At 46.0% G+C, this 26,741-nt stretch overlaps 1 protein-coding gene across 2 annotated transcripts in view; it reads left to right on the forward strand.

Annotated features, from left to right (window-relative positions):
* Positions 1-25,776, forward strand: part of kdm3b (lysine (K)-specific demethylase 3B) — a 215,795-nt gene extending 190,019 nt beyond the window's left edge. Inside the window, exons 22-27 of one of the 2 annotated variants that reach the window (XM_072512004.1) lie at positions 299-418; positions 3,912-3,935; positions 18,343-18,482; positions 20,792-20,968; positions 21,487-21,621; positions 22,463-25,776. In XM_072512004.1, the coding sequence (XP_072368105.1) occupies positions 299-418; positions 3,912-3,935; positions 18,343-18,482; positions 20,792-20,968; positions 21,487-21,621; positions 22,463-22,543 (677 nt within the window). In that variant the 3' untranslated portion in view covers positions 22,544-25,776. The remainder of the gene's footprint in view (positions 1-298; positions 419-3,911; positions 3,936-18,342; positions 18,483-20,791; positions 20,969-21,486; positions 21,622-22,462) is intronic. The other variant, XM_072512005.1, reaches the window with a different exon arrangement.
* Positions 25,777-26,741: the final 965 nt, after the last annotated feature.

Raw genomic sequence — 26,741 nt, forward strand, 5'->3', positions numbered from 1 at the left:
TACTTTGTTAGTTTGGCAAAAGGGGAATGGACCTGGGATTCAAACAGAGATTTTTCTACTTATTCAACATTGTTTTCAGGATTTCCTTCCCTCAAAGCTTCCACATTTTTAGTAAATTACTTCGACTATTTGTTATCTTGGTTTGAAAAGTAATTTTAAGTTGAACTTTTGGAGGACATTTTACTCCTTTCAAATAATATTTACTGCCTATCTAACCTTGACACTAATGGACCTTGTTAATTGTATGTGGGACAAGAATTGAATTGAAATAATTAAACGCACTGCCTTTCTTCATTAGGGCTAATAACAACAGAAGATAGAAAAGTTGGAACGACAAACCTCCATCTGGATGTGTCTGACGCGGTTAATGTGATGGTTTATGTTGGTATACCATTAGGAGAGAACAATCATGAAGAAGGTAAGTACGCTTAACGGTTTCGTTTTCAGTGGTAGGTAGCATTACACTATGCAGCATTTTCTGAAGGCACACTGAACCTTGTGTAACTCTGTTGTCCTTTAGAATTAATTGTAAATCGTGGCTCTAGTGATGAATTTGAGCTCCTTTATTTGTGCATAAAATTGCAAACTGTGGTGTCCCGTTACGCATGGTATAACTCCATGACACATGTGAAGTATCCTGTGTTTGATAGCAAGAAGGATGAAAGTGAAAGAAGGACAAATCATAGTGGATTTAAAACATTAATACACTGTTTTCCAGTACCAGCTTGGAATCAAATTGCGTGACTGCAAAATTTGTTGGTTCAAGGGCCATCTGCCATCTTTCTCACCATATCTCTTAGGTGCTATTCAGTTATTTCTTGGATCTGTTAATACTATTCTCTTCAGTGGCCTTCTCTGGCAACTTATTCCACAAGTGCACTGTAACCCCTCAACTTCAGGAATCTATTGTTCAGTACACTCAATCTTTGGACCCAAGCAACTCATGGCATAATTTTGGAAGTGGAAACATGGAAGGTATATGGTATTAGAGATTAGTGAAACTCTTTATATTACTCCTTTATGTTTCAGGTAATATTTCCAATGTCTCCCTATTTACAGAACTGTGGTTAGGCATGCTAAGGTCATTCTGTAATTCAGAAAATAGTGAAACTCAGAAATGACTTGGTTTCAAACATTCTAGACTGGAGAAGTTAGTGTATAATCAATATCCCTTACCTTAATTTTTAAAAAAACCTCAAGTCAGAAATTTCTGATTGCTCATTGCTCACTTGTGTCCCTGGTGTTTAATTAAAGACTATCTTAAAGGCATCTGTGTTTGTCAAAATTACATGTGTCGTAATTTTCCGTCATGCTGACTTTTATTTCGTAAAAGCTAATAGATAAAAGAGCTATCGGAACAAACCATCAATGTGCCTCTCAAACACCATATAGCCAAGTACTGTTTTCTCCAGCCTCAGCGTCTCTAAATTAATCTCTGGGTTGAATTTTTTAAGAGGTGCACAGGAGGGTTGACAGCAAACTGTCAAGTGTGGAGTGAATCGGATTAACATAAAACTGTTATCTGTGATGCTGGGATATCAGGAGGATGTTGAGAAGCATCATCCACCTGTCACTTCTGGCTGAAGATTGCAAATGCTCCAGCCGTTTATTGATTTGCTGCGCTCTGCCATCATTTGAGGATGAGGATATTTGCGGAGCCTCCTCCACTGGCTAGTTGTTTAATTGTTCACTACCACTCATGACTGAATGTAGCAGGCCTGTATAGCTTTGATCTAATCCATTAAATGTGTGATCACTTATCTCTGTCTATAGTATGCTGTTGATGTATTTATAACTTTTGATGAGCAGCAAAACTGAGCCTGTGAAAATATGTATTATGTTAAAAAAAATTAAAAGTGATCTATTTTGTGCTTTTAGTTTCCTGTTTTTGGGGGTCTGAAAATCCTTTAATATGTTTAGCTTTTTGGATAGCCTGCTGAAGCCATTCCAGCTCCACACTGTTAATGCCCAGTAAAGAACGATGCAATCAGTTGGAGTATCACTGCATGACAAGAGAGCTGAAATTCTCACCAGAGGTCAGGAAGGCTTATTCCCAATCAGCGAGCACCATTATTTGCCACTGACTGTAGAATCCAGGCCTCTGTGTGGTCAAACAACCATTCCTCTCCCTGACAACTGTTTTGAGGCTGAACCAGATTGTTTGAAACCTTGGTGTTTTGTTAGGCTCTGAATACGCCAGGACTCTTAACTCACCAAGTCCCGTTTACCCATCACCCTTATATTTGAAGATTAATATTGACTTTCGGTCCAGCAAAGCCTTCATTTTAAAATTCTCAATCTTGTTTTCAAATCCCTTCCTAGCGTCCTCCCTCCCTAACCCTGTAACCTCCAGTCCCACATCCCTCCTAGAAATCTGCATTCCTGGAATTCTGACCTTTTTATCCATCCCAATTTTTATTGGCACCCATGCCTACAGTTTCCTGGAGCCTAAGCTTCAGAATTCCCTCCCTAAACTTTCCATCCTCGCTCGTACTACATTTGCTGGTCCCTAAAACCTACTTCTTTGTTAATTTGTCCTAATCTCTCCAAAAATGTTCTGATGTCAGACAACTGCTGATTATTAGAGATGTTTAAAAATTTAGGATGTTTTGAATCTTTAAAAAATGACAACGCCGTTTATAAATGCTATAAAAATTGCAATGGGATTAAAGAGTGAATGCAGGTCTTGGTCAGTTTTTTTTAATGCGGCTTAAGCCCAGAACAGAGAGATTGCCATTTGTTGTTTGTAGCTATGAAATTAGATTAATTAGTTGGAAGTAAACAAGATAATTTGACATGTTTGGAATGCTGAATTTTGATCACAAAATTGAAGATCAAGTTGCCTAATATCATGGCAATGCATATGTTCCAGAAACTTTTCCAGAATACAAATATCAAGCACCTTTCGTAAGTTAATGGAGTGATGGTGTTAGTGTCACTATCAAAGCTGAGCATTTATGAGGCATTTACTATTTAAAATCCTGGAATATTTGGGATACAGCTAGGCACCGTATCCTCTTCCATGTTGTATTGAAGGTTATAAAATGCATTGCATTTGTTTGAGACCAATACTTAATTGTGCCACCGCCCCTCATCAGAAGCATATTCTCCAATGCCACTTCACTGCAACTTCAAGATTGCCTTCAGTAAAAATTGAAACTTATGCCTGCACTAATCCAGAACATGAAAATCTGTTGATAGTACTTATTATTAGTTCTGCCAGTTGAAGGATATTGTGGCAATTTCATTGTGCAGTGATGTGGTACTTTGGAAGAAGTCCTATTTTTCTCATCATTTTCATTGTGTTCAGGGCCTCTGATTTGCACTTTTTACTGAAAAATGGATGGCATTGGTGCATTCAATACTCAAAATACTAATAACGATTGTAGATTCCCAAATAATAAACAATTTAAATCGTATAGTAAATCAGAGGCCCTGATAGACGTGGTTGTAGAATTTTCTATTTGTTTTAATCTGTCATTGTGAGCTGCCTTGAGTTGGGAGGAGGATAAGCTTTGTGGGATTTTGTTCAGTTTTCTGTTTTTGTATTGCATTTCATCTGAGGGAATAGAATATTCAAATAGCAGATTTTGTATTGGGAAATGGTTAATTTCTGATCAATCATATAAGCTTGTGGGTGTGGCTGTGTAGCTAACTGACTATCCCAAAAAAGTTAATGCAAGAATAATCACTACTTTCCAGGATACCAACTGGTGTCTGTAGAACAATGCCATTGGAAGGGCATGGATTGGCAGTATTTTCTAAGTCCCCTAAAATCCAGACTGAAATGATCTTCAGTCAAGTGAATTAAGTGGGCGACTCTAGAGCTTTAATTTTTTTGTGGGGTTGTGGGTCATTCTAGATAATTGAATTAATTGTTCTAGTTACATGATGAATTTTCTCCTTCACAGATACAGACAACAGTGGAGTAGCAGGTCTGTGCATTTTCATTCTGTTTTTGAGGCATGTAGTACATTGCAGTAGCTTCTCTTTCGTTTTTTTTCCCATTATTCATAAGACCAAGCGGTTCTTATTCATAAGCGGTGGTGGCACATTTCTGAAGTAGATTGCAAATACCTTTATTACTGTGGATGGCTCTGAAACTAATATAACAATCTCTGCATTCACAGAAGAAAATAGTTTTATGTTTTGGTTGAAATTTTCTTGTGCTTGAAACATGTCTATTTGTTCCCTTTGCAACTCTCTGATTGCGCATTCAATTCAGAGAGACTTAAATTTGCATCTTGGGTAAAATCTTTGCATCCTTATGTTGATACAAACTGTGTTCTGACTCACATTTAACTTCTGAATAACATTAAGCACACTTTATATCTGTGCTTAATATTAATCGTGGCTAATCTCGTTGCCTCATATCTCGCAAAAGCTTTAACATCTGCTTTTTCCATTAATCCAATTGACTCTCAAAAACGTGGGCAGACTGGATTGTGAATTCGAGGCTAGTATTTACTTGGTCGAACAACCTAGTAGTTATCAAATAAGGCAAAGTCCTAGGTTTTTTATAATGTATCTCAGATAAATAACTGATGCAGATAAAGACTTAGTCGCTGTTTATAATCAATAATTCTTCCTGACACTGTAATTCATGTTTTATTTTCTACACAATTTACCAGTTGTGTGGAGCTTTAGCGCTATGCTGAGTGCACAAAACTGGATAGAATAGTAATGGTGATTCTGGACCCATTGTAACAAATACTGGGAATCAGTTATAAAACCAAATCTTTCACCTTCAAGTTTGCATTACTGTTCAATGACTTCCAGTTGCGGCTATGCCTAAGTAGGTCGCACGTTTGGCAGCTCCCGCCAGGAACGGACTTTTGGGCTCTTCAGAGGGGCCCCAACGGCAATTGTTCAACGGCTTCCAGTGTGGGAAGGTGACAGCAAGGTCCCCCCGACAGTATATGGATTGGATCAGGAGCGGTTAGAAAAGTGATCCTGGTGCAGCGGAAAGTGCGAGGGAGGAAAAGCAAGATAGCGGCGGGTGGAGACCAAGCAGCGTGGTCGCAGGAGCAGCAGGAGTTTCTTAAACGCTGCTTTGAGGAGCTGAGGACAGAAATGCTGGCGCCAATGAAGGGTGGCGATTGAGAAGCTTGTGGAGACCCAGAAGGCCCAAGGAGCGGCGATCCGGGAGGTGCGGCAAAAAGCCTCGGAGGAAGAGATCTTGGACCTGGTAGTGAAGGTGTAGGCACCCGAGGCGCTGCACAAGAGGTGGGCGGAAAAATTTGAGGACCTGGAGAATAGGTCGAGGAGGAAGAATCTTCGGATTCTGGGTCTCCCTGAAGGAGTGGAGGGGCCCGATGCCGGGGCATATATGAGCACGATGCTCAATTCGCTGATGGGCGTGGGAGCTTTCCTGAGGCCCCTGGAGATGGATGGGGCTCATCAGGTCCTGGCAAGGAGACCCAAAGCCAACGTGCCACCAAGGGCTGTAGTGCTGAGGTTCCACCGCTTTATGGACAGAGAGTGTGTCCTGAGATGGGCCAAAAAAAAGCGGAACAACAGGTGGGAGAACACGGAGATCCGAATTTACCAGGACTGGAGTCCGGAGGTGGCTAAGAAGAGGGCTGGTTTTAACCAGGCTAAGGCGGTGCTCCATCGGAAGGGGGTGAAGTTCGGGATGCTGCAGCCAGCGCTATTGTGGGTCACGTTCCAAGATCGGCACCATTATTTTGAAACGCCTGATGAGGCATGGAACTTTATGCAGACTGAAAAGTTGGACTCAAACTGAGGGTTTGTCGTGGGGGGATGTTTACTGTGTTTACTGCGTTTAGGGAATGTTCTTTTTGTTTTGGTGCTGGGTGGGGATGGGTGAATGGATTTGATGTGGGGGCTGTGGGAGAGTGTGGGCGTCGGTGTTGGAGGGGCAGGGCCCCGCAGAGGAAGAGGGGGTGTGGAGGCCCGGGGATGGGGAGTTGGGGTAAGGCCGCAAAAAGGAGCTGCGCCAGAGGGGGCGGGGGCGGCTCAGGAAAGCGCGGGCTTTTTTCCCGTGTTAGGGAAGGATGGGGGCGGGGCCGGGGGGAAGGGCGGTGCTGGAGAGGAGCATACACTGACTGCCATGGGGTGGGGGGATTCTCACACTGGGGGGTCGATGGAATGGCGGGAGAGGCAGGAGTCAGCTGACTTACAGGAGTGTCATGGGGGGAGCAAAATGGCTAGATGATGATCTAGAGGGGGGGAGGGAAACTGGGTTGCTGCTACATTGGCCAAAGGGGAGCTGGAAGTAACGGGGGGGGGGGGGGGGGGCGGATTTATGAAACACATGCTGGGTCGGATTCCGGATCTGGAGGTAGGAAACTTAATAATGGGGGAGGACTTCAACACGGTACTGGACCCCAGCACTGGACCGTTCTAGGTCCAGGACGGGTAAGAGGCCGGCTACGGCCAAGGTGCTCAGGGGGTTTATGGACCAGATGGGGGGAGTGGATCCATGGAGGTTTGTCAGGCCGCTGGCCACGGAATTTTCCTTCTTTTCCCAAGTCCATAGAGCCTACTCCCGGATAGACTTTTTCATTTTGAGTAGGGCGCTAATCCCGAAAGTGGAGGGAACAGAATATTTGGCCATAGCCATCTCGGACCACGCCCCACATTGGGTGGAGCTGGAATTGGTGGAGGAGAGGGACCAGCGCCCGCTGTGGCGCCTCAGTGTGGGACTGTTGGCAGATGAGGGGGTGTGCGGGGGTGTATTGAAAGATACTTGGAGGCCAACGACAACGGTGAGGTGCAGGTGAGGGTAGTCTGGGAGGCGTTGAAGGCGGTGGTCAGGGGAGAGCTAATCTCCATTAGGGCCCACAGGAAGAAGAGAGAGGAGAGGGAGAGGTTGGTGGGGGAGATTTTAAGGGTGGACAGGAGGTATGCAGGGGCCCCCGAGGGCTACTTAGGGAGCGACGGAACCTCCAGACAGAATTCGACCTGTTGACCATGGGGAAAGCAGAGGCACAGTGGAGGAAAGCGCAGGGGACGGCGTATGAGTATGGGGAGATGGCGTATGAGTACGGGGAGAAGGAGAGTCGGATGCTGGCACATCAGGTTCGTAAGAGGGAGGCAGCGAGGGCGATTGGTGGATTCAAGGATAGAGAGGGGAATACGGTGCGGAGTACGGTGAGAATAAACAAGGTATTTAGGGACTTCTATGGGGATCTGTACAGGTCTGAGCCCCCAGCGGGGGAGGAGGGGATACGACGATTCCTTGATCAACTGAGGTTCCCGAGGGTGGAGGAGGAGGAGGTGGCTGGTTTGGGGGCGCCGATTGGGCTGGAGGAGCTGGTTAAAGGATTGGGGAGCATGCAGGCGGGGAAGGCCCCGGGGCCAGATGGGTTCCCGGTTGAATTTTGCAGGAAATACGTGGACCTGCTGGGCCCGTTGCTAGTGAGGACTTTTAATAAGGCGAGGAAGATGGGGGGGGACCTTGCGCCCGACAGTGTCCAGGGCGCTGATCTCTTTGATCTTGATGCGGGACAAGGATCCATTGCAGTGTGGTTCGTATAGACCGATCTCGCTCCTCAATGTTGACGCTAAGTTTCTGGCGAAGGTGCTGGCTACGAGAATTGAGGAATGTGTCCCGGGGGTGATTCATGACTACCAGACGGGATTTGTGAAGGGTAGGCAGCTAAATACAAATGTGCGGAGGCTCCTCAATGTGATTATGATGCCCTCGGTGGAGGGGGAAGCGGAGGTAGTGGCAGTTATGGACGCGGAGAAGGCCTTTAATTGGGTGGAGTGGGAGTATCTTTGGGAAGTGTTGCGGAGGTTTGGGTTCGGGGAGGAGTTCATCAGTTGGGTCAGGATGCTATATAGACCCCTGGTGGCGAGTGTGCCACGAACCGGCGGAGGGCGGGGTACTTTCGGCTGTACCTGGGGACGAGGCAGGGGTGCCCCTTATCCCCCTTGTTGTTTGCACTGGCAATTGAGCCGCTGGCCATGAGGGAGTCCAGGAAATGGAGGGGATTTCATAGAATTTACAGTGCAGAAGGAGGCCATTCGGCCCATCGTGTCTGCACCGGCTCTTGGAAAGAGCACCCTACCCAAGGTCCACACCTCCACCCTATCCCCATAACCCAGTAACCCCACCCAACACTAAGGGCAATTTTGGACACGAAGAGCAATTTATCATGGCCAATCCACCTAACCTGCACATCTTTGGACTGTGGGAGGAAACTGGAACACCCGGAGGAAACCCACACACACATGGGGAGGATGTGCAGACTCTGAACAGACAGTGACCCAAGCCGGAATCGAACCTGGGACCCTGGAGCTGTGAAGCAATTGTGCTATCGACAATGCTACCGTGCTGCCCGGTGGGGGGAGGGGACGAACACCGGGTGTCGTACACCGATGACATGTTGTATGTTTTTTTAAAAAATATGTTTATTAAGAATTTTTCAACAAAATTTTCAACCATACAAACCCCCAAACCCCCCCCGTAACAAAAAGAATAGAAAAGTCGCACAGCAAGACATATACATACCAAATCAACATAATACAGAACTTTGTACATTGGATTCCTCCCGCACGTATCAACTTTCCTGAACATTTATGTATTTTCTTGCTCAAGTGCCCCCAGGGGAAACCCCCTTCCCCGTCCACCCTTCTTCTCTCCTCCCCCCCCCCCCCCCCCCCCCGGAAAGAGATGTCGTCGTCTTCGTTTCTCCCCCCCCCCCCCGGAAAGAGATGTCGTCGTCTTCGTTCCCCCCCCCCCGGGGCTGCTGCTGCTGACCGAACTTCATCTAACGCTCTGCGAGATAGTCTCGGAACGGTTGCCACGCCAGGAGAACCCCTGCACAGACCCTCTCAAGGCAAACTTTATCCTCTCCAACTTGATAAACCCTGCCATGTCATTTATCCAGGCTTCCACACTGGGGGGCTTCGCATCTTTCCACACTAACAAGATCCTTCACCGGGCTACCAGGGACGCAAAGGCCAGAATGCCGGCCTCTTTCGCCTCCTGCACTCCCGGCTCGTCCGCCACTCCAAATAGTGCTAGCCCCCAACTTGGCTTGACCTGGACTTTCACCACCTTGGACATAGTCCTCGCAACACCCTTCCAGAACCCATCCAGTGCCGGGCACAACCAGAACATATGGGCACGGTTCGCCGGGCTTCCTGAGCACCTCCCACATCTGTCCTCCACCCCAAAGAACCTACTCAGCCTCGCCCCCGTCATATGCGCTCTGTGAATCACCTTAAATTGTATCAGGCTAAGTCTGGCACATGAGGAAGAAGAATTAACCCTACTCAGGGCATCAGCCCACAAACCCTCTTCAATCTCCTCCCCCAGCTCCTCCTCCCATTTACCCTTCAACTCCTCTACCAAAGCCTCCCCCTCTTCTTTCATCTCCTGGTATATCGCCGACACCTTACCCTCTCTGACCCATACACCCGAAATCACCCTGTCTTGAATCCCCTGTGCCGGGAGCAACGGAAATTTCCTCACCTGTCGCCTCACAAACGCCCTCACTTGCATGTACCTGAACGCGTTTCCCGGGGGTAGCCCAAACTTCTCCACCAGCGCCCCTTGGCTCGCAAACGTCCCATCAATGAACAGGACCCCATTCTTCTAATCCCTGCCCGATGCCAGCTCTGAAACCCCCCGTCCATCCTTCCTGGGACAAACCGATGGTTACCCCTGATCGGGGACCACACCGAGGCTCCCATCGCACCCCTGTATCGCCTCCACTGGCCCCAGATCATTAGCGGTGCCGTCACCAGCGCCCCCAGGCTCGTTCCTTTGCAGGACGTCATCTCCAACCTCTTCCATGCCGCCCCCTCTCCCTCCATCACCCACTTACGGATCATCGCCACATTGGCTGCCTAGTAGTAGCCACCCAGATTCGGCAACGTCAGCCCTCCTCTATCTCTACTACGCTCCAGAAACCCCCTCCTTACCCTCGGGGTCTTATTCGTCCACACAAAACCCATAATGCTCCTGCCTACCCTCTTAAAAAAAGGCCTTGATGATCACAATTGGAAGGCACTGGAATACAAAAAGAAACCTCGGGAGGACCACCATTTTAATCGACTGTACTCTGCCCGCCAGCGAGAGTGACAACATGTCCCATCGTTTGAAGTCCTCCTCCATCTGCTCCACCAGCCGCGTCAAATTAAGTTTGTGCAGGGCCCTCCTAGCTACCTGGATCCCCAAGTACCGAAAGCTCCTTTCCGCCCTCCTTAACGGTAGGTCGTCTATCCTTCTTCCCTGGTCCCCTGGATGCACCACGAAGAGCTCACTTTTCCCTACATTGAGCTTATAGCCCGAAAAGTCCCCAAACTCCCTTAGAATCTGCATGACCTCCACCATCCCCTCCTCTGGATCCACCACATACAGCAACAGGTCGTCTGCATACAGCGACACGCGATGCTCCTCTCCCCCTTGGACCACCCCCCTCCATTTCCTGGACTCCCTTAATGCCATGGCCAAAGGTTCCATTGCTAATGCAAACAACAGGGGGGGGGACAGGGAGGCACCCCTGCCTCGTCCCTCGATACAGCCGAAAATACTCCGGCCTCCGCCGATTCGTAACCACACTCGCCACCGGGGCTCTATATTGGAGCCTAACCCAGCTAATAAACCCTCCCCCGAACCCAAACCTCCGCAACACTTCCCAGAGATACTCCCACTCTACTCGGTCAAAGGCCTTCTCCGCGTCCATAGCTGCCACTATCTCCGCCTCTCCCTCCACCGATGGCATCATAATCACGTTTAGGATCCTCCGCACATTGGTGTTTAGCTGCCTGCCCATTACAAATCCCGCCTGGTCCTCATGAATCACCCCCGGGACACAGTCCTCGATCCTCGTAGCCAGCACTTTTGCCAGCAACTTAGCATCCACGTTGAGCAGCGAGATCGGCCTGTACGACCCACATTGCAGTGGGTCCTTATCCCGCTTCAGGATCAAAGAGATCATCGCCTCCGACATTGTCTGGGGCAGGGTCCCCCCCTCCCTTGCCTCATTGAAAGTCCTCACCAGCAACGGGGCTAACAGGTCTACGTACTTCCTATAGAACTCAACCGGGAACCCATCCGGTCCCGGGGCCTTCCCTGCCTGCATGCTCCCCAGTCCTCTAATCAGCTCCTCCAACCCAATTGGCGCCCCCAAACCATCCACCTCCTGCTCCTCCACCCTCGGGAACCTCAGTTGGTCCAAGAATCGTCGCATCCCCTCTTCTCCCACTGGGGGCTGGGATCTGTACAGCTCCTCATAGAAGGCCTTGAATGCCTCATTTACTTTCACCGCACTCCGCACCGTAGTTCCCCTGTCATCCTTGATTCCACCTATTTCCCTCGCTGCCATCCTCTTACGGAGCTGATGTGCCAGCATCCGGCTCGCCTTCTCCCCATACTCATACGTCGCCCCCTGTGCCTTCCTCCACTGTGCCTCTGCCTTCCCTGTAGTCAACAGGTCGAACTCCGTCTGGAGACTTCGCCTCTCCCTGAGTAGTCCCTCTTCAGGGGCCTCTGCATATCTCCTGTCCACTCTTAAAATCTCCCCCACTAACCTCTCCCTTTCCCTGCCCTCTCCTCCCTATGAGCCCTGATGGAGATTAACTCCCTTGACCACCGCCTTCAGCGGCTCCCATACTACTCCCACCTGCACCTCCCCATTGTCGTTGGCCTCCAAATACCTTTCAATGCACTCCCGCACACTTCCTTGTCTGCCAGCAGTCCCACATCCAACCGCCACAGCGGGCGTTGGCCCCTCTCCTCTCCCAACTCTAGTTCCACCCAGTGCGGGGCGTGGTCTGAAATGGCTATGGCCGAATACTCCGTTCCCTCCACTTTCTGGATCAATGCCCTGCCCAGAACAAAAAAATCTATCCGGGAGTAGGCTTTGTGTACGTGGGAGAAAAAAGAAAATTCTCTGGCCAAAGGCCTGGCAAATCTCCACGGATCCACTCCCCCCATCTGGTCCATAAACCCCCTAAGCACCTTGGCCGCAGCCGGCCTCTTTCCGGTCCTAGATCTGGAGCGATCCAGTGCTGGGTCCAACACCGTGTTGAAATCCCCACCCATTAGCAAGCTCCCTACTTCCAGGTCCGGAATACGCTCCAACATACGCTTCATGAATCCAGCATCGTCCCAGTTCGGGGCATATACATTTACGAATACCACCCACGTCCCCTGCAACCTACCGCTCACCATCACGTATCGACCTCCATTGTCCGCTACTATGTTCTTGGCCTCAAACGACACCCGCTTCCCCACCAGTATTTCCACCCCTCTATTCTTCGCATCCAACCCCGAATGGAATACCTGTCCTACCCATCCCTTTCTTAACCTGACCTGATCTGCCACCTTCAGTTGTGTCTCCTGAAGCATGACCACGTCTGCCTTCAGTCCCTTTAAGTGCGCGAACACGCGGGCACTCTTAACCGGCCCATTTAGGCACCTCACATTCCACGTGATCAGCCGGATTGGGTGCCCCCCCCCCCCCCCCCAACCCCACACACACCCCTCTGCCGACTAGCCATCTCCTATTTTAGGCCAGTCCCGTGCCCGCGTCTCCCGCACCCTCCAGTCCCCCAGACTGGGAACCCCCGCCCCGACCACCTCTTCCGTTTTCAGTTCCCCCTCAGCCGATGCAGCAGCAATCCTATTTCCCCCCCCCCCCCCCCCCCCCGCAGCTAGATCCAGATCTAGCTTTTTTGCTCCCCCCATAATACTTCCGTTAGTCTGCTGACACTCTTTCTATGCAGCACTGCCTTGGCCCCGTTGAAGCCAGCTCTCCTCTTTGCCACCTCCGCGCTCCAGTCCTGGTAGACTCGGATCACCGCATTCTCCCATCTGCTGCTCTGCTCTTTCTTGGCCCATCTCAGGACACTCTCTCTGTCCGCGAAACGATGGAACCTCGCCACTATCACCCTTGGGCGCCTCGCCAGGACCCGGTGAGCCCCTTCTAGCTCCAGGGGGCTCGGAGAGGCCTCCGCGCCCATCAGCGAATGGAGCATCGTGCTCACATACGCCCCGGCATCGGCCCCCTCCACCCTTTCAGGGAGACCCAGAATCCGGAGATTCTTCCTCCTCGACCTGTTCGCCACGATCTCTAATCTCTCGGCCCACCTCTTGTGCAGCGCCTCGTGCGCCTCCATTTTCACCGGCAGGCCTAAGATCTCGTCCTCGTTCTCGTTGGTTTTGTCCCTCACCTCTCGGAGCTCTACCTCCTGGGCCTTCTGGGTCTCCTTCAGCCCCTCGATCGCCGTCAGCATTGGAGCCAGCACCTCCTTTTTAATCTCCTCCACGCAGCACCTGAGAAACTCCTGCTGGTCTGGCCCCCATGCTGCTCGATCTCCGCCCTCCGCCATCTTGTTTTTCCCTCCTCGTTTCTGCCACTGCTCCAAAGCCACTTTTTCCCCCGCTCCACTTCTGGTCCCCTCCATACACTCGGAAGGGAGACCTTGCTCTTACCTTCCCACACGGGAATCGATCAAAACATTTCCGTTGGGGCTCCTCCAGAGAGCCCAAAAGTCCGTTCTAGCGGGAGCCGCCGAAATGTGTGGCTTAGCTCCGCATCGCCGCAACCGGAAGTCTTGTTGTATGTTGCGGATCCAGTGGAGGGGATGGCGGATGTCATGCGGATCCTTAGGGAGTTTGGGGACTTTTCGGGATATAACGTCAACATAGGGAAGAGTGAGCTCTTTGTGGTGCATTCAGGGGACCAGGGAAGGGGGATAGACGAGCTACTGCCGAAGAGGGCGGAAAGGAGCTTTCGGTACCTAGGGATCCAAGTAGCTAGGAGTTTGGAGGCCCTGCACAAGCTCAATTTGACGTAGATGGAGGAGGATTTTAAAAGATGGGTTCTGCTGCCACTCTCACTAGGGGGTAGGGTGCAGTCGGTCAAAATGACGGTCCTCCTGAGGTTTCTCTTTGTGTTCCAGTGCCTTCCCATTTTGATCCCAAGGCCTTTTTCAAACGGGTAAGCAGGAGCATCATGGGATTTGTGTGGGGGAATAAGACCCTGAGGGCGAAGAGTGTGTTTCTGGAGCGTAGCAGGGACGGGATTGGGGGGGGGCTGGCGCTGCCGAATATGTGTGGCTATTATTGGGCTGCCAATGTGACGATGATCCGTAAGTGGGTAATGGAGGGGAGAGGGGGCGGCTTGGAAGAGGCTAGAGATGGCGTCCTGTGTGGGCACGAGCCTGAGGGCGCTGGTGACGGCACTGTTACTGCTCTCATCGACAAGGTACACCACGAGTCTGGTGGTGGCGGCGACGCTGAAGATCTGGGGGCAGTGGATGCGACACAGGGGCGAGGTGGGAGCCTCAGTTTGGTCATCGATTCGGGAGAATCATTGGTTCGTCCCGGGAAGGATGAATGGGGGGTTTCGGAGCTGGCATCGGGCAGGGATTAGAAGAATGGGGGACCTGTTCATCGATGGGACGTTTGCGAGCCTAGGGGCGCTGGAGGAGAAGTTTGGGCTACCCCCGGGAAACGCTTTCAGGTACATGCAAGTGAGGGCGTTTGTGAGGCGGCAAGTGAGGGAATTATGCTGCTTCCGGCACGTGGGATTCAGGACAGGGTGATTTTGGGTGTATGGGTTGGAAAAGGCATGGTTTTGGCGATTTACCAGGAGCTGAAGGGAGAGGAAGAGGCCTCGGTGGAGGAGTTAAAGGGCAACTAGGAGGAGGAGCTTGGGGAGGAGATAGATGATGGTCTGTGGGCTGATGCCCTGAGTAGGGTTAATTCTTCCTCCTCTTGCGCCAGGCTCAGCCTAATACAGTTCAACGTTACTCACAGAGCGCATATGAATGGGGCGAAGTTGAGTAGGTTCTTTGGGGTGGAGGACAGATGTGGGAGGTGCTCGGGGAGCCAAACAAATCACGTCCATATGTTCTGGTCGTGCCCAGCGCTGGATGGGTTTTGGAGGGGTTTTGCGAGGACTATGTCCAAGGTGGTGAACGCCCGGGTCAAGCCGAGCTGGGGATTGGCATTATTTGGGGTATCGGACAAGCCGGGAGTGCAGGAGGCGAAAGGGGCCGGTATTTTGTTCTTTGCGTCACTGGTAGTCCGGCAGAGGATTTTTCTTCTATGGAAAGATGCGAAGCCCCCTAGTATGGAAGCTTGGATCAATGACATGGCAGGGTTCATTAAGCTGGAGATTATCATAGAATTTACAGTGCAGAAGGAGGCCATTCGGCCCATCGAGTCTGCACCAGCTCTTGGAAAGAGCACCCTACCCAAGGTCAACACCTCCACCCTATCCCCATAACCCAGTAACTCCACCCAACACTAAGGGCAATTTTGGACACTAAGGGCAATTTTATCATGGCCAATCCACCTAACCTGCACATCTTTGGATTGTGGGAGGAAACCGGAGCACCCGGAGGAAACCCATGCACACACGGGGAGGAGGATGTGCAGACTCCGCACAGACAGTGACCCAAGCCAGAATCGAACCTGGGACCCTGGAGCTGTGAAGCAATTGTGCTATCCACAATGCTACCGTGCTGCCCTAATGAGGATAAAGTTTGCCTTGCGAGGGCCTGCAAGGGTTCTCCAGGCGGTGGCAACCGTTCTTAGATTATCTCGCGGAGCGTTCGGAGGAGGTCAGCAGCAGCAGCAGCCCCGGGGGTGGGGGCGGTTCTTTTGGGGTGGCGTTTGGGTGAAGGTGGGGCAGTTTCCCTTTTTGTGCTTTTAAATGTTATGGGGGGGGTTATTGTATATGGGGGAAATCCAGTGATTTCTGATTGTTGTGTTTTTGTTTCTCTTTTCTTGTTGGGGGGGGGGTGGGGGGTTGTTGTGAAATTTGAATAAATATATGTATTTTTAAAAGATAGTTACTGTTCAATGTAGCTCCGTGGCAATTGCTGCATTTATATCATGTCAATATAGCCAACATATGCTGCAAATGATCAAGTCTGTTTCTTTGCCAAATATCCCCCAAAATTCTCGGTTAAAGTTACTAATTGTCTAATATTGGTTAAAATTGTATCAGTGATGGGACAACTGGTCTGTCCACAATATTTGTTCACTTTCAAGCATGGACCTTGCCATCCTCAGCCCTATTGTGAAAAAATGTATTAGCATCTTGGCTTTGGCTAAAATGTTAGCTATAGGTAGTGGTGATACCATGCCCCTTATTGAAGCCTCTTTCCTGACTATTTTCCACTATTTTTCCTCGCACAAAGGCTGTGGTGGTCGGGCTGTTCGAGCTAAATCATTTCTTGATCTCTACCCCGTAAAAAGGTTTCTTCCCTCCTTTCTTGCCTCAGCCTTGCACTGGGCGATGCCTCGTCCTCTTTATTCTCCGTCTCATCTCCCTTTGCCCCTGATTCTGAATTCATTGCCATTCTGTTGTCCCAAAACCTCACTCCATATAAACTTTCCTATTATTGAAGGCCACCTCGCTGAAGGTATCCCATATGGATCTTAGACTCCCTAAGTTCTGATCATGTAGATTCGGCTATTTCTGACCACTTGTTGTTCTTGACCTCAGCAATTTTTTACTGTCTCCCATCCTAAATGTTCCCAGAAATGGTTCTGATCTGCACTCTTCAAGTTCAAGCGGTGCAGACTTGTGTGTCTGACACAGAAGTGGACTTCGGGCACTATTGGGCCTTTTCTCAGCTAAAACGTCCCCTATCCAAGATTATGTTGGCAAGTGAAGATAACCCAAACTTCTTTTCTACAATACTAATACTTAAACTCCTCTCCCCTTCACCCTTGCCTCCAAGAAAGTGTGAGAAGCTAATGACCTTCATTGTCACTCTGATTGAATCCATCTGTTCCTGTCTCTGCTGTTCCAACTCCCCAACCAACCTAACTTCTTAAGGTTCCTCCTTTCCCTAACATAGATTCTACAACCTTCTCTGGTTCTCTCATCTCCCTTCTTGCCATCTGTCGTCTCTGCTTCCTCCACCCAATTCCACTAAATTGCAAAGCATCCAACTTGCCTTCCTGGCCCACATGTTAGGTGACACTGTAATTGGTTACTCTCTTTTCAACTGCAATTTCCATCCTTTTCAAAGCTTCAACTTATTATCATTGCCCCAAATAACTCATCCTAAATCCCTCTGTCCTTGCAACTTAACTCATTTAAAATCTCCCTTTCCGTCCTGAAGTCTTTGACTATGTTGTCTCCCAAAGCAATCAATGTTCATCTTTCCTGCAGTTTCCTTTCAAGTCACAGAACCCTGTGACCAATGTGCACTATCCTTCCTTGATGTTTCTGCAGTCTTTAAAATGGTTGACTACATCCTCCTCCAGCTGCGCTCATGGATCCTCTGGTTGCAGCTGTAGTCAGAACATCACTGTCAATTATTTATTTTCTTGCACTTGGAATTACCCAAAGATCTAATCTCACCACCCTCCCCATTGCTGTATTCATGTTGTGGCATGTCGTTATCATCCACGTACTTTCACATGCATGGCATAACAACGACAGCTATCTGTACGTCACTATTCCTGTCTCAACCCCTCCATTTGTGATCTTTGAACCACAGTTTCATGCAGATAAACATTGAAAGGATTGTTGTGAGATCATCTTTATCTCCCAAAGCACACTCCATGTCCTTCCCCAATTCTATCCCTATGCCTGGACACCGTCTTGAGCTGAATCAATAATTTTACTGCATTGTAATTTATTCAACAAGAAGCTAAGCTTCCAACCCTATTATCTCTCTCATAAAGATTCACTTGCTATCTCTGAAACATTACCCTCTCTCAACTTATCAGTTGTAACTCTTTTCCATGCTTTTGTCACCTCTTGACTTGACCACTCCGATGCTCTCCTTGCCGGCTTCCCAACCTCCACCTTGAACTTGTCCAAGATTCAGCTGCCTCTATCCTACCTTATAGTATGATCTAGCCACCCATCATTAACATTCCCTCCAAGCTATGTGGCTGCCCAGGAACCTGAAAGTCCACACGCATGCCATGCACTTAAATCGCTTCTGTACTTAGGAAAAATAAATTAAAGGAAACATTTCCCATTGCATCAGCCCTTATTGACTATATTGACTGCCAGCCCCCTCAGACTACCAATTTAAATTCACATCACTATGTTTAAACCTTTACATGATATCACAACTCCCCATCTCGGCAATCTCTTCTAGTCATACAACTTCTTGTCTCACTGTTGGTGGCTATCTCTGTATCTTCAGCTACCTAGGCCCCAAATTCTACAGTCCCCTCATTATTTCCTTCTTTCTCCTTCTTGACTCCTTAGCACCCACTTTTGACAGGTCTTTTGGTCAAAACTCCCAAATATCTTGTTTTTGTCTTAGCATTCATTTATTTCTAATTTGCCTCTGAAGTGCCTTGCAATGTTATTTGCTGTTAAAGGCGCCATATGTATCAAAGTATCATGCATTTGTTGTGTTGTATGTGATCAGAAGTCATGAGGACGATCGAGGAAGGTGATGTGGATGAGGTGACGAAAAAAAGAATTCACAAAAGCAAAGAGAAGGCCGGTGCACTCTGGCACATCTATGCAGCAAAAGATGCTGAGAAGATCAGAGAGCTGCTCAGAAAGGTGAGCTTCACATTGAACTTCAATGTGAATGTCTCTTGCCAAAATATTATGTTTTCATGATTCGTTCATGGGGCCATCACTTTTGGCTTTGAAGGTGGTGGTGAATTGCTTCTTGAAGTACTACTGTCTTAGTGCTGTAGTTGCAGCCACAGTGCTGTTAGGTAGGGAGTTCCAGGACTTTTACTCAATGACGATGAAGGAATGGAAAAATATTTCCATGTCGAAAGAGCATTGGTGAATTGCTGCAGTGCAACTCCCCAATAGTATACGCTTCAGCTTTGGTGTAGCACTTGGAGGTTTGGAGCTGCATTATTATTCATCACAGTATCTGCATAAAGCTAATAGGTGGAAATTGTAAACATTTGGATTCTCTGAAGAAAAAGATTTTCCTCTTTCAACTACTGCTACCCAAAAGGCATTTTAAAACTTTTCTTGAATGCTGGTTGAGTGGTAATGCTACGCAGATACTCTACAAAATTGTTCTTTTTTCTGATATTGGTAAATTTGTACACCCTGCACTTTCCCAGGTCAAATTTGTTGACTGTAGTTGTCCAAATCTCCTTCGTGCTAAGGTACGTGCCTTCTAGCTCAGGAGAGCTGTTGACTTCAGTCCCTTAAGATTAATGGCAAATGTGAATTGTGTGGTGTACTTAATTTAATACTTATAATGGGTACCAATTCAGTATTGACCTATTTAGTGAATATTTTTAGTACATATTTTGATCACTGCTACTATCTCTTAGGATTCTAACTTATTGTGCAGATGTTCATTTCCTGTGGCGTTACTGATTTTACATTTTGTTTCCTTCGATTTCTTTTGCTATCTTGAGCCCAGATCACACATCCAAAATGTCTTTCACCCCATTTTCATATATTCTTTGTAAAGTTTTATTCGACCTTTTCCAAACCTATTATCCTATTTATCCATTTTAAGGATAATATTGACACCCTATGGTTATTCCTCTTAATTTATCTTCCATTTCTAACATTATAGTTTCAAATATGCCTCCTCTTCCTCAACAAATGTTCCCGCCAATAAGTTATTTTGATTTGTCCCTGATTTCTTTGTCTGGCTTGCTAAAGAAACAGCTTTATCTTGATTTTTCCCAATGCTGATTGCCAGATAGTCTTGCACTCTCCAATCCTTCTACATGCTATAAATTATGAATGCCAAGCCGATTGCTTGCAAGAACCAGATGAAAGTTGTAAATATTGGGTCTCCAACAAGTTGGGTCAGAAATGGCTTGGGCAATATTAGCAAGTTAGGTCTGCACATATCTTTTTAGAATCATAGAGTCTACAGTGGGGACCATTCGGCCCATCGAGTCTGCACCGGCCCTTGAAAAGAGCACCCTGCGTAAGCCTACGCCTCCACACTATCCCCACAATCCCATCTCACCTTTTGGACACTAAGGGGCAATTTAGCATGGCCAATCCATCTAACCTACTCATCTTTGGACTGTGGGAGGAAACCGGAGCACCCAGAGGAAACCCACACAGACATGGGGAGGAAATGCAAACTCCAGTAGACCAGTTCCATGCCTTTTGGATTGATTGTCTTATCTCCTTAAAGCATTCTACCCTTAACTGTTCGTTACACCTAAACTCAGAAGTCGAACAAGTATTTTTTTAATGAATTTTATTTCCTGAAGCTAATCTAAAGAAAGTCAAACATATAACAACAATCAAATTATCAAACATATGTTGGGAAATTCTTTAAAGCGAAAGGATCAGACTGCTTTACATAATAGTGTGACTTTCTCTAAATCACATGCATGAGCAATCACTAACTTCACAGTTATGCACCCTTTTACACAGTAGATTTGTGTGCTAGCTGTAGAAAGGATAATCATATATAAATGCAGAAGACTTTTCCACCTTTGAGGCCTTGTTGGATTGGGTCACATCTCTGTAAACCTGGAAGGAGGTGGTGGATGTGCTTCTATTTTAAATCAGTGTGCCCCACAAATTATTCTGGTCAGCCAATTAGATTATTTAGTTTTGATCCTTTAAGTTGCAAAGCTTTTCCTAAAGTTCATATTCCTTTTAATACCATCACATTTCAAATAGCACTTTCTGCGGTTGCACCCTATTTTCTGCTTTCAGTATTTTCACCACAATTCCTACTTTTTCTGAGAAGAATCTTGAACTGCTGTGGCAATTTGTTTAAATGTAAAGGTTAATGCTGAGAAGCCACATCTTTATCTTTGTTTCAATTTACCATTCTCAGTTTCCGTTTACTATTTCAAAATCATGTGTTGAGATCTATTTAAGTAAAGTGGACACTGCTGTTGTTGTTTCTCCCTCAGGTGTCTGAAGAGCAAGGTCAAGATAACCCACCAGATCATGATCCAATTCATGACCAGAGCTGGTACCTAGATCAGACTCTGCGGAAACGACTGTATGAGGAGTACGGTGTGCAAGGCTGGGCCATTGTGCAATTCTTGGGGGATGCTGTCTTCATTCCAGCAGGAGCACCTCACCAAGTAAGGACTGCTGCTTCCCAAATTTTAAGGAAGAATCAGGAATTCCACAAGGCGTCAGTTACACTGAGGATTAGGTTAAGAAAGAATGAACTTTATAAAACATATTTCACAGTTGAATGAGAGAGGAGAAGCTGTAATTAATAATTGGACACGCAAAGTAATGGAAAGCATCCAATTATTAATTACAGCTTCTCTCTCATTCAACTGTGAAATATGTTTTATAAAGTTCATTCTTTCTGTTTGTTTCTACCAGATATGATTTTGTCTGGAATATCTCCCTGGACAATAGTCTATGTAATTAATGCATAGGCATTTTCATATAAGAATAATTTGTGTGTCTGAACCTGGCCGGAGGGAAAAAATTGATATAATGATTAGACTTAAATTACATTTTAGTTATTTTCAGTTATTTTATTAAGCTGTTACTTATTTATCCTGGCTCCTACTGTTCCTTTCTATAATGTATGAAATAAGGAAGGCCAGGAACCTATGGTAATAACTGTTTGTCTTCGCTTCAGGTACACAATCTGTACAGCTGTATCAAAGTAGCCGAAGACTTTGTCTCTCCAGAACATGTCAAACACTGCTTCCGTCTTACTCAGGAATTCAGGCACCTCTCAAACACTCACACCAACCATGAAGACAAATTGCAGGTATGCCATTATTAATAAGTGCTTCTAATTAATAATGGAATTGTCTGATTGGAAGAATATTCCTATTTGCAAATTAATACATCTCAAGGCCCCAACAGTAAGGGAAATGCCTGGCTCTAAACCAACTTGATCTTAGCTGCTGATTGTGTCAATCATATTTAGCCATTCTAAAGGTGAGTGGCAGAAAGCTGTGATCCGGTGAGTTGTACAGTGAACTCCAGTTCCTCTAGGCTTTATTTAGAGTTATATAATATGTTATTTGGGCATGTCCACAGTCATCTGCAGAATCAGCTTACAGGTAGAGCAGCAACCAAGACCCAACATGATTAGCTGCTGAATTGGCAAAAGGGGCCATCAGTAGCAAACTGGCACGGTAGCACAGTGGTTAGCACAGTTGCTTCACAGCTCCAGGGTCCCAGGTTTGATTCCCGGCTTGGGTCACTGACTGTACGGAGTCTGCACATTCTCCCCATGTGTGCATGGGTTTTCTCCGGTGCTCCGGTTTCCTCCCACAGTCCAAGGATGTGCAGGTTAGGTGGATTTGCCATGATAAATTGCCCTTAGTGGCCAAAAAAGGTTAACTGGGGTTACTGGGTTACGGGGATAGGGTGGAGGTGCAGACTCGACGGGCCGGATGACCTCCCTCTGCACTGTAAATTCTATGAATACATAGGATACTCTCATGGAGCAAACTTGTAAGAATTCTGTGTGACTTCACAATTCAAACAGTAAATAGTTCAGTTTTCTACCTTTCCCTTGCACCCCTGTTTGTATTCTGTATGTTGATGTTGAATTGCTAATTATGTGAACTATGGGTTAGCATGAAGTTTTTTGTCCTTAGGTGAAGAACATTATCTACCATGCTGTCAAAGATGCAGTTGGAACACTGAAGGCTGAAGAACCTAGACTGGCCAAGTCATAGAAGCACCTGCAATTGAAATCAGACTCGGAGAAACTGTTCTGTAACATACGCTCATGAAGAAATACATGCGGTTAAAAAAGGAAGCTGTTTTGGGTGGAGATAAAATGTTCAATAAAAGTCCACTATCACAGTGGAATATATATCAGTTTTGCTATGTTCTGCCGCAAGCTGTAGGAGCAGAGGATTTGGGAGAGTGTCACATTGTAGTTAGTTTCGCACTGAGTTAGTGATTATATTTAAAATAAAATTGAAGTCCCTTTCCCCTTAATTTTTCCATATACATACAATGTGCTGGGGTAATGAGAGAGGATCTTGTAGATGTAGCAAAGCCCACAATTGTAACATACTCGTTCCCAGAGTAAGGAGCAAGTTTGGAAGGATGGAAAGTCTTTTTGTTGGCTCACAGTGACTAGGATCCACTGGTCCCTGATTTTATTTAAGTATAATTGTTCTTAAAGGCCTTTGCGACATTCCAGACACTCGGAGGTTCTGAACTGTTTCTGTGTGGTACTTGGCTACCCATAGAGTTACAACCAGACCTCACTGGAATCATAAACTAACTGCTGAATCAGGTCAAGAGATACGAGTTAACATGTATTAGTTTAGAATGATCACTGAATCATTCTTCTTCCATCCCCTCAAGGCCCCAATCGCAGATCAAGGTGGCAGAGGGAATTGGATTTCTGGTTAGGTCTGTGGAATTAAGGTTTCAGAAATATGGAACTGTTTTAAAATAATTTTGTTTTTATTTCATTTTCCAAGTTGAATTTTTGTGTCCCAACTTCCTATACTTAAAAAGAACAGAAGTTATTTTGCAATACAAAGGAGCAATCTCTTTTAAACAAAATCTTCTGACCTGTTTGCTGCAGTCTGCTGCCTTCAGCTGGAAACTATAAATGATGCCCCTTCTGACACGGGCAAATGGATATGTCCATTTTTCTCTCAATTTTTGTGAAGCACGTTCCTATTGCTTCTGGCTGCTGGGTTAATGCATCAAGCAGCCCAGAGAATCTGACCCTGTAAGCACAGGAAAATGGTTTGAGTTCCTTGCTTGGTATTGAAATTTAATTTAGGGTTGTTTAGAGAATTACACAGTATAACAGTCAGACACTACATTCTTAACCAGACAATAAGAAATTAATTGGGTGTCATCAATGCCAAGCCTTGCCACACTCGAGTGAAAAAGCAAAATCTCAATACTAAGCTGGAGTCAACTGTGCTATAAAACTAATATCGTTGAACTGAATTTTAGATATTATTGAGAAGCATTAAGAAAATTCTGATTTGCTGAAAACGTTTTGCAAGCCCCCCCCCCCGGTATATCATTTCAGTCCTCAAGTCTTTCATTGTTTGATATCAGAACTATAAAGTAAGAATCACAGGGATGTCTAAAGGTGAATTTTGAATCTTATTGAACAAAACTAGGTAATAACATTTTGGTCACTGCATCTGAGCTTCACTGCACATCTGATGCGAATCCATGAGGAGTTAAGGGCATAATGTTCAAATATTGGGTAGCTTAAAGTGATCGTGATAATCGGGACTCTCCTTTATGCATACCTTTCAGAGAACTGAGGAAAGCTGTGTGGATGTGGGGTTCAAAACATACTACCAAATGTGATGATCTGATGATTCCTGTCAAATTGATAGTCATCAAATGTTTAGTATTTCTATAAGTAGTCTTAAAATATTCTCCCATGTGTAAACAAATTTTTCAAAGAGACATTTAAGAACATGAGCCATTTATTGACATTTTGGGCTGTTATGGTGATATTCACTTGTGTGGAGTTATTTTTGTTACACACACATTGCTGACAATTCTTTTACCAGGCATAAAGTTCTATTTTTTGGTGAATGAACAATTAGATCACAGGATTGCAAATTCTTAAGTATGGTCTGTGATACCCGCTGTGGTTCAAGAGTGTAAATAAGTGCTTTTATACTGGGGAGTTTTGTTTTAACGTTGATAGTTTCCATGTTGCATTGTCAGTGAAGAAAATAATTCCAGCGAGGGGTATGTTGAATAGAATGGCGAAAGCAACTTTGGCCGGTTGGAGTAATGTTGGCGAGCCAGGGTGCAGAAAGGGGTTGACCATGACGAGAAAAGTGGGTATTCCAAAAATATACATCAAATCACCTGAACAGTCCACACACCTTGGGGGAAATGAGATTATTTACAGGTTTTTGTCATGTCGCCGTGTATGGTTTACATTTTTTACAGGTATCCATTGCTGTTGGGAAAATTGCCTAATATGTTTTGGGATTCTGAGGTGTGCGGACACCTAAATATTTTGAAGCTGGTCTTGCAGCCATGCAGTTAATTCCACAGTTTTCAGTCCCTGACTTACTTTGTTTCTATGTATGCCAGGACTCCAATCAGAGCTACTTACACATGGTAATTATTCTTCATTTCCACACCGGAATCTTGAACCTGATGACAGGGCAAGTTGACAGGATGTGGTGGGGGCATAACTTTCACTTTTGTTCAGCCACTTGTGCATTTCAATTAAAAAATAGCTTTCTTAATCTGGTGGAAGTGACACCTTTGCTCCTGAGCTCTACACTGTTAATGAATAAGACAATTCCCAGGGGCAGGGAGGCTCAATAGTGTAGCAAAGTTTAGCATTATTTACAGCAGTGCTTGAGAAAAAGGTAAGGACTGCTAAACCTTTATTTGAAATAATACACAAACTGGCAACGGTTTTACTGGCCTGTTGCACCTTCCAGTAGATTTTATTCAGATTTTTTTGGCCATTTATATATACTTTTGATAATGATTTGTGCAGAGGCGCTTTTTGTCAGTCACTGCAATTTTTTTTTTAAAGGATTAACTTTGGATCTTAAAGCAAACATGAATACAAAATATGGACATTATCCTCAATGATGATAGCTTTAAGCATTTGGCAGACTTCCAGCATTGGCATTCAGGCAGATTTGGCGGTACCCACCAGTTTTTTCCCCAAATAGACTGCTTCCAAGATTCAGTATTTACAACCAAAACTGTCTCTAGGAGTTTGTTTTTGTTTATTTTTTGTTTGGGCAGGTACCATGGTACCATTCGTAAATCCAATGTTTTTGTTGATATGTATGCTGTTGTGACTTTTTAATAAAAGGATAAAATGAAGAAAAAAATACTGTCACATAATGTAGAATACTTTGTCTTCATTTACTGCAAGCATTTTGTGAAGGGCTGATTTAGGTTTCAATATTCTTATTAAAATTTAAAGAACTAAGTTTGTCTCCAGTGTCAATTTATTTAAAATTTGCTTATTCTTAGGGCAGTATATTTAGAACCACTGGTAATTGAGCCAGGTCAATTCTCATGTGAATACAACATGAGTTAGAAGTATATAGTGTCCTGAATATCTCCGCTCATCCAAAAGTGCAAGGTGACAACCGTGGAGTGTAGCTTGAAGGAAATTTATCATGGGCAAACAATCATAAAATGATCCAGCATAAAAGGCCATTTTGCCTCTGCCGGTGCTCTAATTTATCAGTTCATCTGTTCATTTTTAATCTGTCCTGTTACTTTTAAACCATATTATAGGTTCTGCTTCTGTTGGTGTGATCAGTGTTTTTTATTCAGCATTTAATTTCCTAGCAAGCCCTGTATAATGAAAACAAATTTCTTAACCATTAGGTTAGATGGGTTGGCCATGATCAATGCGTGGTGTTACGAAATAGGGTGGGGAGGTGGGCCTAAGCGTGCTCTTTCGGAGGATTGGCACACTCAATTTGCCAAATGGCCTCCTACACTGTCGGGATTCTCTGCTTCCATTCTTTTTGTGATGTGGCGATGCCGGTGTTGGACTGGGGTGAGCACAGTAAGAAGTCTTACAACACCAGCTTAAAGTCCAACAGGTTTGTTTCGAATCACTAGCTTTCGGAGCACTGCTCCTTCCTCAGGTGCTTTCACCTGAGGAAGGAGCAGTGCTCCGAAAGCTCGTGATTCTTTTTGTGGTAATCTTAGCCAGAGGATCAGAATTTACCAACTCGCTGATCTGTAGAAATATTTTTTCTCAACTTGTTTTTCAGCTGTCTCTTCCTCTGAAATGTGCCATGGTCTTTAAATGCTTCCTAAAATAGGATGCCCAAAGCTGTGCATGATAACCAACAAACTCCAGGTCTCTCTTTGTGATCTTCGCATCCCAGAAATTGAGAAACAGAATAGGATTAAAAGAGCCAAGTATATGAGAGT

The sequence above is a fragment of the Scyliorhinus torazame genome, chromosome 7 (genome assembly GCF_047496885.1).
Source record: "Scyliorhinus torazame isolate Kashiwa2021f chromosome 7, sScyTor2.1, whole genome shotgun sequence".
Lineage (NCBI taxonomy): Eukaryota > Metazoa > Chordata > Chondrichthyes > Carcharhiniformes > Scyliorhinidae > Scyliorhinus > Scyliorhinus torazame.